Here is a 13,529-nt window from a genome sequence, read left to right as displayed (position 1 = left end):
GGGCAGCCTTACACAAGCCAAAGCAACATGAAAGAGCAGTGATTTAATCTGAGTTTAATCTGAGTTTATTCATTGTGCATGTGCTCATATGGGTTTGCACGGTGATACACAATGTCCCTGACTAACAATTAGGTTAGAAAATCCATGTTCAAGACACAGCTACATAATTAAACAAAAGACATAGCTGTGTATGTGATTGACAGCCCGCTGGCTTTGGCCTTGATCTACTGCTCCAGTTACACTCAGCCCTTTCATGTCTTTTCATCTGCTGAGCTTCTAGGATGACGAGACTGGAGCAGTTAATGAGCCTTTTGGTGACCTGTGAATTCTGGATGCCATGCTGGTGGGAGATGTGTGTAATGTACTGAATGCAGATATACTGATTTTCACCAGTTAATGAGTGACTGATGGTAAACAGCACTACCAGAAGGACTGGAGCAGAAAGGAGCATTTCTTTATTCATAGCGGTAACTCTGGGTATCAGAGGAACATCATGCAGAGCAGTGGGAGTTTTGCCATGATTCCCCCTGATACCTGATAGAGTAAGTTACACCTATGAATGCATACATGCTCTATGTCTAAGTATTGCTTATCTATGTATTCTGTTTTTGGAGTTTGTTTTAAAAAGGACTGGTTTACCTTATAAGTGACTGTGTTTGCCATTTTCATGTGTGTGTAAAGTTTTTATTTTACCTTATTCTATATTGTGGCGTTCATTCATTCATTCATTCATTCATTCATTCATTCATTCATTCATTCATTCATTCATTCATTTTCTACCGCTTATCCGAACTTCTCGGCTCACGGGGAGCCTGTGCCTATCTCAGGCGGGCATGAAGGCAGGATACACCCTGGATGGTTAGTGGTTATCACGTTCGCCTCACACCTCTAGGGTTGGGGGTTCGATTCCCGCCTCCACCTTGTGTGTGTGGAGTTTGCATGTTCTCCCCGTGCCTCGGGGGTTTCCTCCGGGTACTCCGGTTTCCTTCCCCGGTCCAAAGACATGCATGGTAGGTTGATTGGCATCTCTGGAAAATTGTCCGTAGTGTGTGATTGTGTGAGTGAATGAGAGTGTGTGATGCCTGAGATAGGCTGCACAGGCTCCCCGTGACCCGAGTAGTTCGGATAAGCGGTAGAAAATGAATGAATGAATAACATGGGAAAACGCAGAGTTAAGTGTGGTACTGCAGCCAACCACTAGAGGGCAGTAGAGAATCAAAAGTAAGGTCTTAATCTCTGTCACAGAGTCTCCACTTATAAATACTCATTGGTGTAATGCTATTTGGCTACAACAAATGACAAGCATTGCATCATAAAATCTCAAACTTGGACACTGGATGCTCGAGCACTCTGTGTTTGTGTCAATTTTTTCGAGTTTTTTTTTTTTAAATCTCATTTAAAGTGCTTGTAACAATAACCCCTGAATAATTATGTTCAGAAATATTACTGAAACTGTATATTACTCCTTTTAGATGTTTAGATTATAATCATCCATAAGCTCTCCAATCATTTTCCAAACAATCATAATGAGCTCTAAATACAAGAACAGAAACGAGAACTTTGTGTAGCTGAAACACATTTGGAAAGTTTATTGACACATTCGTTCTATGACTCACACTATACAAAGCTTACAAATCAGTCATCGTCTGCAGCACTAGAGTAAAAATAAACACCCTGGACAACTTTTGCACAACAGAAAATACAGGGAGTCTCAAAAGTCTCTGTACATTGGGGAAATGCAACATGTCCTTTTTTACAGACAGGCTTCAAGAATGCCTTTGACAAAATTATTGAGATGATTCTCTCATGGTTGTGATGGACTTGTGACATATAGGAAAAAATAGTGAGAACATGATACACCACTCTGTCCTCAATGGATTAACGAATGCAAGTCAAGAAGACTGGACACATTGTGGATCACTTGAGCAGTGACAAAGGCACGACCGACGTGGAGCTGACGTACATAATCCCCGATGTGTGGAGACTTTTGTGGATTCCCACACTGAATAACTAATCTAATGGGTAAGCTGCAAGATTCAGATCATTAAATCACTGATTCATCAGGCTTTGAACTCGAACTGTGCTGTGTGAGGAAAGAAAAACATGGACGAACCAAATAACACTTTTGAATGTAGCTTTAAAAAGGTAGGTTTCGAATCCAGTATTAATAAATATCGCTTTAAATGATTCCTTAGAAAAGAAATATTATTCATAATATTGCTATACAATAACTTTTCATTTTATTTAATATTTTTACATTTATATAGTACAATTTTCTGGCCCTGCATCTTTTCCATAACACACAACTAAATGTGTTTACCAAAGTTAATAACCGATTTAATATTTGTTTCGATTGCAATTTGCGTCACATTCAATAGAGGATGTTAAAATGACACACCGCACCTTTAAAGTCTGATGACCTGATTAGTGATCGTCTGTGTACAAAAATGAAACGAACTGGAACTAATAAGGTGCACAAAGGAAATGAATTTAAAAGAGTCACAATGCAAGAGCTGAATCATTACGTTCCTGCAGATGTTAAGAAGGGGATCGTCTGTACCATATACTCAAACATTCAACACATCACACACTACATGAATAAACTCATTATGACAGGGTTGACAACAATCAGAAGTGAAGGTAGATGTGGCGTTTTCTCACGAAGGTCCTCAGCAGACAATTCTCATAATGTACAGATCTATTCTAAATTGACTGAATTCAATACAACAGGGCAAATCAGAACAGGTTTAAAAAATAATGAAATAAAATAATCAGTTTCACTGCAGGATCGATCACTGGATAATACATTTGGTCAACATAAAGTGGTCAAAGGTCATAACTCCATCCTCATTGAAAAGTACAATCACAAGCTTTATATAGAGGACGAGGACGGCACTTTCAAGCATTTCTGTCAGGTTTTAAATTTGTCCAACTTATCCACTGGGTGTGGTACATATAACCTGGATGAGACACCAGTCCATCAGAGGGCACCAAGCAGACACATGTTCACGACTAGGGGCAATTAAGCACAGCAAATCCACCTAGTGGCATGTTTTTGAACAGAGGAAGGATAGCCTGGAGGAAACCCACGCAAACACAGGAGAAGAACACGTCAAACTTTATGCAGACGGTAACTCGAGCTCAGACTCGAGGCAAGTTCTTTGGAGCTGTGTAGCAGCAGTGCTTCCTCCAATTATAAATTACAGGTGTTTATTCAAAAAACAGCTTTTCTTAACATCACGGCAAAAACTGAAGATTGTACGTTGCCGAGTGCCGTGTGCTTATCTTGTACCCACAAGAAACATATGTAAAATATGATTGTACACTGCAAAAGCCCAAATCATAGCTCATGGACACAAGCTAAGTGTAGTTTTCATCTAGTTTCAGGAAATATATTACAGCATCACCCAGAGAAAATAATCCTGTTTGTTTTTTTTGTATCATAGCGAAGAAACACACCGGATATCAAGTGGGAGCTAGAATCAATTCAGCTCATGATCACGGATTATAAATTAACATTTAAAAGTGAAAATCCAAACCTCAAGCAAATCACACAGCTCTCTTTTGTGGAAAATAAAAATATTGCATGGTCTTTTCATCTGAGAAGAAGAATAAACTGGGCTTTCTACAGTCTTGCTATAATTATTACAAAACATTTCTAACTAGACTCGACTACACCAAAAAGGACACTCGGCTTTTAAATATATACACAAAATGTAAAAACCTTGTAAAGCCATATGCACGTCATTGTATACTGCCTGATAATTTACCATGTTGCTATGGCAGCATAAAGCCCTGGCTTTAGCTTTAGCCCTGGATGCTAGTATTCATAATGACGTCCCTGATATGTGGCCGTGATCCGTTCTCTGACATGGCGGTGTGCTAAACTATGAGAATGTTAATGATATTCGTTAAAAGCCTTTACTATCACATCATCGGTTTCTGTGAAACTTAAAGCTAAATGACTTGTCGAAGTTTATGAAATTTTCTGTTCTCTGTTTGGTCCTCCATACACCATCTCCTCTTCACTCCTCCTTTCATCCTCAAAACCTTTACATTTACATTTCCAGCATTTGGCAGACAGACTTATCCAGAGCGACTTACATTATCTCATTTTTATACAACTGAGCAATTGAGGGTTAAGGGCCTTGCACAGGGGCCCAACAGTGGCAGCTTGGTGGACCTGGGATTCAAACACACAACCTTCTGATTGGTAGCCCAACACCTTAACCACTTTACATGTCTTTACAGCTCAAAACTCCTTGTTTCCTCGAGCAGCTATATTGTATATATATTTAACATTGAATAAAGGAGGATACTTGGTGAATTATGGATAAGGTTGACATCCTTGTCTTACAAACGATCTTTTCATTGTTTGAGCATCTCAAAGCTGTTTTTTTGCTCCTAAGATTTTTGTCTCTATATAAATTGCATGTTCTGAGTCCTTCAAAAAGCTGATTTACAGTGACAAGAGGGTTATTTACCTGATTTGAGCATATTAATAATGACAAAGGAAAAACACGTAAGTGCATTTCACTGTTTCTCCTTCGAGTTCAATTCAAAATTGATGTTCGTATTAAATGTGGATTAGCCATGCCTGTTTATTCACCTGTGTTTAATCACCTGTTTCTACTAATCAAATACACAACAGTACTAAAAACAGCTACACCAACAACGAATAGTTTTAGGTGTTCATGATGTGAACTATGTGATACATTACTTTCTCATAAACAGAGCAGGTTCATGACGGCCATTTTGACAGGTGAACTGATTCAGCAGTCATTTCTAATGGACTAACAGTTCATAATCGATGGAATAATCCTAAAGAGCTGCTGAACCATTAACCACGCCCACCACTCAGCCGAACCAACGGGATGCTCCTATTTGCAGTCGACTCACGTGTTATTCATTACCGCCTGTTTTCAGTATAAATACCTGTTTGTAACTCACATTGCTATAGAGGAATTTATAATTAAGTATTATCGCATAACAATAGTGCCGTAGGTAATCACAGCCGTGCCGATGTTGAGTGTAAATATAAAGAAATTAAACCCAGGTGACATTTTAAACTCAATATGGCCAAATGCTAATGGAAGGAAAGATCGTGAAGAAGCAATATTTACTTTATAGCTAACTATATCGTTTTTATTATCTTTATCTGACAAACTTTCATATATTAATTCAAGAGTACTGTTTGCTTTGCTCGCTGATATTATGTAAGTAAGTACTTTGATTCGACCAATCAAATTAGTGCACTGGAACTACTGTATACTCCACAACCTACTTGATGATGTGTAGTGAAGATGACGCTAATACAACGACTGGATGTAAAGTACGACAAAACCGTTCTTAATAAAAAAAAGGGGGGATGAGACGAGACGATCCTGCTGTTTGTTTCCCTTGTTGGTTATAAAATGAGTATCATACTTTGCAAACACTTTGCTATGCAACTACACATTGCACAGTCATGATCTCTGTATTGTGTGCTGTACAAAACATGTATTTTTTTCATCATATACTTATGTAAGTGAAAGAAACAGACATGAAGTGTGAATCAGGGTCTTGGGGAACTCAAGCAGAGGTTTGATGTGTCTCTAATGTGGCCAGTGTGTATAAAATGCTTGTTAAAATGGAATTAAATAAGATCTTTTCTTCCTTTAAGGCATTAGACAGCTTCAGGCAAACTGTCTTTATTGCATTTATGGCTGTGTTTGTTAACCTGGCTCTGTACTTACTGTGATTCGTACAGGAAGAGATCCAAAGGAGATTAGAAAGTAAATAAAGATACTTACGTCTCAATTTGGTGAAATACATGAATGATTTCTTAAAGATGGTTTCTGGCCAAAACCTCATTTCTGATGAAAACGTTCAGCCACATGAGTGTTTCCCACAATCACCATACAAATATCAAACATCTACAATAAACATCAGCTGAGCAACTGGCTGAATTGACACTTTAAAAAACATTAGTTTTGACTTTCTCACAATGCCGCTATAATGTACGATCCTGTTCAAAGTACGTTATTAAAGTACACTAGTTCTATATCCTCATGATAGTCCTGTCATAGCTTGTACTGCTCTTATGTGTAGCTTAAAAATGCCATAATACTCTATTTCAAATGTATCCCATTTAAGGTCTTTTTTTTTAAAAAACATGATTAAGTAAAATAACATGAGATCAAGATCATGAGATACTGACTAATCGGGCATGTCCGTAATGCACTAACAGTGCCAGCTTCTCACGTAGAATCTGTAATTTGTTGGTTTCAGCAGGGAACTGAGGCTTCACATTACACTGCTTAACACAGCGTTGTACTGTCATCAGTACTTGAAGGTCCTTTCATCAATTCAATACATCAACAATGACTTGAAAGCACAGAGCATTTGAAAGCTATCTGGACTAATAGCTAAGCGTTAGTTCAGAGAGCATGAGAGCGTGAGGCTTGGGGTGTACTGTACATGTGTGTTTGGTTTATGACTCACTGAATCTCAGATGTACACAGACAGAAGTTGTGACACTGAAATATTTAACATGAATCTGGTGCAAGAGTCAGTTTTGTATGGCAGCCTATAGGTTGATGGAAAACGTCTGTATCTTTCAACTGTTAAATATGGTTTCCAGCTTTCCACTTCTGCAAACAGTCGAGACTCTTCCGAGACTCTTATGGCTCAAATTGAGTTGAAAGTGTTGAAGATAAGATGGAGATATTAATATATCAGACATTAATGACTCCTGGATCTTCCTGATTTGCTTGAGGCTATTTACAGTTTTGCGTCTCCTTTTCCTCTTATGTGGAGCACTTTAGTCAGAATTTCTCCTTTCCTGAGCAGCGTCACGACTGGTTACCGTAGCAACAAAGCCTTGTGCATGAAACTCTAAGAGACCTTTTTGCAGATGAATGCCTGAGTCTTTAAGGTTCAAATTCATCACCATGGGAACCATGAAGCATGGCCCTGTACCAGAAGACTCTTTCCCATGTTATGAGGGACTCGTTATGTGTCTTTGTCTTGGCCCTCTTGGGCCACCATTTGGTGTATTACAGAAGTGGAATATAGCTCCTATGTGCTCCGGTAGGTCTTTATAATGTCCTTAATAGCCCTCCTGCAGATTGGACAGCAGGCGTTGGCCATCTTTTTGAGGCGCAGGCCACAGCTGTAGCACAGGCACATGTGACCGCACGCGTAGATAACCGTGTCCACTGCATTCTCATAGCAGATGGAGCACTCATCCAGCCATGAGCTGGAGGATGATGGGAAGGTGGGGGACTTGGTGAGGTGGATGGGTGAGTTTGGGGATGTTCCTTTAAGATGGGAGAAAGAAAAATAAATAACTTACAACTTAAAACTCATATTACTTAGTGAACATCCTGGTATCACTAAATGCTGATTGAATTTTTTTTCAAATCTGATTGGTCAGAAAGTGCTAAGTAATTTTCTATAACAGCAGCCTGCATTGTAGACTAGCTATGATTCAGGCTATAATTTAAAAGACATATATTAATGTTTGTTCTAATACAATACTGCTTCTATAGTAACAACTTATTCACAGTGATATACAAGGTATACAATATACAGATTAGATGTGCTGTTATTTAATAATATTATTTATATAATAATATAATATTCATTAATAAACATTTTCTGTAAGGAGTCTTTAGTGACAGTATTCTAGTGAAAAGTTTTCAGAACAGGAAGCTATTATCATTTATTGTCTTAATCGTGAATAATTAAATTTGAATAACTGGCACTTATTATATGGTAATATATTCAACTATGTGGAGGTAACACTACCTCTTCACATCAAACTGCCATGGATTATTTTCCTATAACAGCACACGCCATGTCAAATTTGATTCCTTACATACAACCGCAAAGATCACATGCTTGCCTGTGGCAGATGTGCAGAACGCTCCGGGGCAGCCTGCATTTATAGTTGGCTCTGAGCTGCCACTGCAAAGACCTGCTCCAAGAGAGTTTGGTGAGGAAGAGGAGGTTGAGCTCGGGCTGGAGGAGCCTTGAGTATCACTTGGGTGGATGGAGCCTGAAACACATGTGTAAAGACATAGGAATTAATGTTCTTTCCGGCATTTCATAACCTTGCCTACTTCTGCAGAAGACCTTCACAGCTTTAATTTCTAAATAGGGTTGAAACAAGGTAAAAAGCTGAACTGCATGATGTGTGATCACTGGCTGATATTTCATTGCTGTCCAAGGTGACCAAGATGGCATTTCATTGTGATTAAGCATGATGTGCACTGACTGGAATGTGCTGAGCCCACATGTCTCTTACAGTTTTGTTTTGGCAGGGAGCGTCCAGTGCTGATTATAAACTGTCCTTAAGCGAGACTGGAATCTGAATATGACACCTCTGTAGAGAGGAGTGAGACACTTTAGTCAGACAGGTCAGCCAAGACTGTCCACTATCGAGGCAATATTTAAAGTAATGTGATCGTCCTGCTTGATCAGCGCTAATTAGAAAAACCAAGCAGTCATAAAAGAACTGTCATATAATTAAAATTGTATACTCATCCTCCTCCTCTTCTTCCTCCTACAACTAGAAACCATTTAGAAAATACCACTATACCAAAATACCTAATACATTACCTCAGTATAGTTTAACACAAATCAAGCATTGCAACACCCCCCCCCCCAAAAAAAAACAAAAAAAAACAAAAACAAAAAAAAAAACAAAAAACCTGTTATACAGGGGGTCTATTTTATTTTCTAGTTGCTGCTCTCTCCGCTCTGTCCGTGCATGCACATGGACGGGCACGTGGATTCTTGCCCAGAACAGAACCAAACCACCAACACTAACTGTATGCTATCATCTACTAAATTCTCATTTGACAAAGTGGTCCTGACAAAAATAACTCTACAGCTATATCAATAATACAAGCTTACCCACAGATATGGCTTTACACATGTCCACCTGAGGTCTACCCATATCAGATAGCTAGAATAAAAGGTCCTATAAGAATCTAGATTAGGCCCAAAGCATGGCCTGAGCACACACATGCTGCACACTGCACGCAGGTTCTACAGTTTTTGTGATCTGAACATAGAGCTAGGTGTTAAACAGGGTAGGACTAAAACAAAGAATGATCCACCAAGACATCTGGCATGCCATTACACCATTTGATAATTACAATCCTCCTCTGTGAGTCATCAGCAACTGCCTCAAGACTGTAGAGACCTGGACGTATCCACACCATCTCTATCAGAGTAACAACCGGCACCAATGTTGACTGAAGCTGAAAATAAGAGAAACCTTCTCTTAAAAAATGTAAGGACGGCTGTCTGAGTCCGGAGATGTTTGTTCGTATGTATAATGAGAACTGTGTGGATCCGTAGCTTCAAATCTGCTGAACTTTCTTAGATGCAGAAACATTCTGAATAAAAGATATAGCGCTGTTCTTACTACATGTGCTGTAAATAAGTAACTAAAATACAAATTCAGACTGAGTTTATATCGAGTTTAATGGCTGAGAGCAGTTAGATATAGTCAAATGTATGGCCCAGATGTATGGCCCAGATGTATGGCCCAGATGTATGGCCCTTTCCTTTTCAGTCAAGCCATCCTCATCTGCGTGACACTGGAGGGTTTAATTAGAAATCATTTCCCAAAAAAAGAGCAATTATGTGAAAAAAAGATATATTCTATTTATAACATGAGGTCTGTCTTGCTGAGGTTATCAACTGTTCACTGATGGAGACTAGAGTGCCCTTATATTCTGATTATGGATAACAATTTATAAGCTGCACTTTTAAGAAACCTACCCTAGTCTATCTGCTACTACTAATACTACTGGGGTTAGCAATGAGGGTAAAAACAATCAGATTGCTTATAAATGTCTAAACCCCTGGTTGGAGAGCTGCAGTATGTGCCATAATAAAATGGATTTACACCTAATTAAATCAGATTTTGATCGTTTACTGGCTGTTGACATTTCTGTAATGGTCTTTATACAAAGGAAGAATTTCATTAAAGCTTATTGATCCCTTCTGCTGTAATCATATCGCCTCATTGTTCTCTGTCTTTTTAACTCGGATCATCATATTGACATGCAGACGGAGGTGGAGACTTGGACATCTCGAACAGATGATGCATAGCTGTAAAGGATGTTATGAATGGATTTGAGCATGAAGAACTCGTGACGAGTCTTCAAAAGACCAATGCGGCACTTGATTTGAGGTGATTTATAGCATGACCGATCAACCTCACCACGCATTCGCATGTGTGACAGTTACGAGTGGGTAGCACACATGATGGACTTATTATCATATAGAAAAAGAACGAGTGATGAAGGAAGGGAGGGAGAAAGAGAAGACAGAGAGGGATGAAGGACGACACGGATGAAGTGGATGTGGGTGGGTAGAGGTGTTGAATCCAGTGTGAAAACTCAGAGAAAATCCATAATACATAAGACGCTGATTAGCATCGTCTTTTCCTGATACCTCGATCATCACTACCGTCACGACATCGGTAACTTCAGCTGTGTATTGCCATGGTTTAAGTTTATGTGAAGAGTTTAAGCTAAATATTACACTGCTTTCCGTTTGATACAATTAAGGTAAGGGACAAGTCTTACTCTAGTGTTAAAACAAAACGTTTCAGATCTTCCTTTTTAGGCAGAATGCAGTTCTTATTGATGACATTCATAGAGACACAACAATCCTGAAACTGATCCCAAAGCACAAAACGCTGTCCGAACAAGCTGATGAAATTATGACCTTATGAAAACACAAAAGGCAAATTCTCTATAACATCACAGAAAAATGTAAGTGAAATTATGTATTTGGAAAAGTTGGACCTGTATTAGAAATCCTCTGTGTAAATTTCGCTGTGTAATCTTGCTCTGATACTTATACTTTACAACAGATTGTTTTTTTTTTACCTAAAACTATCCAACAAATTATGTGCTACATCCATAAAACTAATCTTAACAAACATTATACCTCTAGGTCGGCATTTCCACCATTGCCTCATCACTTCCTGTTTACAGGCTATATAAAGCACCTGTATCCATACACACACTGCAAAGTCCTGCGGTTATGACTGTTCTGTGTAAATTCTGAACACTGCTTTGATATTCAACTTGTTAGATTTGCTCTTTGATTGTTTCATACTGTCGGGTTTGACCTTGGCCTGTTTTTCTACATGTTCTAATATGGTCACCTGCTGATTTCCACTTAAACTCCTTCCTTTATTCCACTGACTTCTGAGGATGAACGCTACCTTAACCTTCCTAAGAAACACATGAAGCCATCCAACCGTTCAAACTGCTGCTTATGCTGCTTCAGTGGGTAGTTTTACTGTGATTGACAGTTGAAGAGACAGTATATTAATCCTCCAACCAGGACCAGTTTTGTTCCCTTTTCTCCTGCCCATAGAAGGCTGTAACATCACTGGGATTTTCCCCCAAGTGAGCAGACAAACCCTTGTCTGAATTCTAGATTGTGGATTTGAGTTGATCCTGTCTGTTACATGTTAGCTGGTTTCCAACATCAATGAAGTAAGAAAAATAAATTCATAACATTAATCAATTAAACGTTCAGAAAAATGTCATTGAAAATGACAGTGACAGCTGGCATAATGGAGTGAAGGGCACAGTGTACTTTATTGTCACCACATCACCTGCATGATTACAGAACAGAAGCCTTTATTTTGCCACATATACATTACAGCACAGTGAAATTCTTTCGTAACATATCCCGACTTTGGAGGTTGGGTCAGAGCACAGGGTCACCCATGATTCAGCACCCCAGGAGTAGAGAGGGTTAAGGGCCTTGCTCAAGAGTAGCTCAACGATGGCAGCTTGGCAGTGCTGGGGCTTGAACCCAGATCCTTGCAAGTAATGTGCTTAGTACATCAATTTCCATTCTTTAATGTTGGTGCATTTTGTATCGTTACTACGTTTTTCTTTCTTTTGGCTGCTCCCTGTTTGGGGTCGCCACAGTGGATCAGGTGGTCCGCATATTAGATTTGCCCATTTTGCCAGATGCCCTTCCTAATGCGACCTCCCACTTTATGGGGTTTCAACCCGGGCGATGGCAATAAGAGCACGTGATGCTGTCGCTAGTCCAACAGGAAACCTAATTACACGTCGTGTGTAACGTTGCTTTTGGGTTTTGTTCATGTTCTGCTTTTCATGTCTTTTATTTAACAAACAAAACTAAAACTTACATGGGACATAACAAAAACAAATCATAAGTGACATCAAGGAAACTTAACCTGGATAGCATGGCTTCCGGCCTCACAGCGAACACGCAACGTTACATCAAATAATGACTGACCATAATCATGACAACAAGACAGCATATATATACAGCAGCGCATCGATCAAGGGCACCGCCCACCGAATAGTATAGCAAGGAACTACATCGACATCATGTTACTACATGTAACATTTTATACATCATATTATATTCATTCATTCATTTTCTACCGCTTATCCGACCTTCTCGGGTCACGGGGAACCTGTGCCTATCTCAGGCGTCATCGGGCATCGAGGCAGGATACACCCTGGACGGAGTGCTCATATTATATTACCTCTACATATTCCTTCTTATTTCTCAGCAAGTCTCATTATTTCTGTTCATGCTTTTGTTCCTCTTAGATTCTTCTCAGATGAGGTGCTACGTAGTTAACGTCTTAATTGACACTTCAGATGAGAATGTCTTGTTGTAATGCATGTACTGTGGAATCAATAGGGAAAAAGTCAATAGACTTTCAAAGCTGTTTGTCTGATCCAGTTCTTTTTCCATCTCTGAAATCTTATCTCTCGTGTCATCATGGTCAGGAAAGCACAGATGACAAGTTGAGGTTGTAGCATGTCACTCTTTTGCTTTTTAATTACAGGCTGCTGTAATAAGCCAGGTGAGACTGCCCATATCTAGGGCTATTCCTCTGCTGAAAGGCATTGTGGGTCGGCTGCTAACAAGATAATTAAAACAGTGTGTGCTCATTGATCGGTTGGGGGTCTTGACAGGCAGGGCAGTTGCTGTCCTACATTTAACTGGATGACCGTGGAATGAAACGTGACAGCGAATGTGAGGAAGCCTGACTGGAAGAAGGTTTTTGGAGACTACAGGAGAGCGGGGGAGAATAAGTGTGAGAGCAGGACGCGGGAGAGAGAAAGGCGTGAGATATTAAAGCTGGAATGTGAAGTGCAAATCGCCCACTCTTGTGCCACCTCATGAGACGAAGCGAGGGGATGAAGACTAATGAGATGAGGGGATGGAGTCGGCAGAGCTGGGAGGGGGCGTGCGGAGTGGAGTGCTAGGGAGCGGAATATGCTTCGGGTGACACAGACGTGTTAGAGTGCGATTGTGGCTCACATAACACCCACACACCCTCCTGTTGCACTTCCTGTTATTAGAGTTCTCTCTGTCTCTTATTATCTCCTGGTCGCTTTGCTCTCACTAGCTAATTTACCTCGACTGTACAGTATATATGTCCATCCTCTGATTGAAGCAGGGTATGTGGGCAGCGCTAATGGGGCATTAAAGTGGATTCAAAATCTTAAAAA

General features: G+C 39.7%; 1 protein-coding gene across 2 annotated transcripts in view; it reads right to left on the bottom strand.

Moving 5' to 3' along the window:
- Positions 1-2,504: 2,504 nt before the first annotated feature.
- Positions 2,505-13,529, bottom strand: part of neurl1aa (neuralized E3 ubiquitin protein ligase 1Aa) — an 86,527-nt gene continuing 75,502 nt past the window's right edge. For both annotated transcript variants that reach the window (XM_027156473.2, XM_047803399.1), the window contains exons 5-6: positions 7,889-8,041; positions 2,505-7,301 (exon numbers count right to left, since the gene is read on the bottom strand). In XM_027156473.2, coding sequence (XP_027012274.1) covers positions 7,060-7,301; positions 7,889-8,041 — 395 coding nt within the window. In that variant the 3' untranslated portion in view covers positions 2,505-7,059. The remainder of the gene's footprint in view (positions 7,302-7,888; positions 8,042-13,529) is intronic.

The sequence above is a fragment of the Tachysurus fulvidraco genome, chromosome 18 (genome assembly GCF_022655615.1).
Source record: "Tachysurus fulvidraco isolate hzauxx_2018 chromosome 18, HZAU_PFXX_2.0, whole genome shotgun sequence".
Lineage (NCBI taxonomy): Eukaryota > Metazoa > Chordata > Actinopteri > Siluriformes > Bagridae > Tachysurus > Tachysurus fulvidraco.
This window is presented reverse-complemented; position numbering and strand designations above follow the sequence as displayed.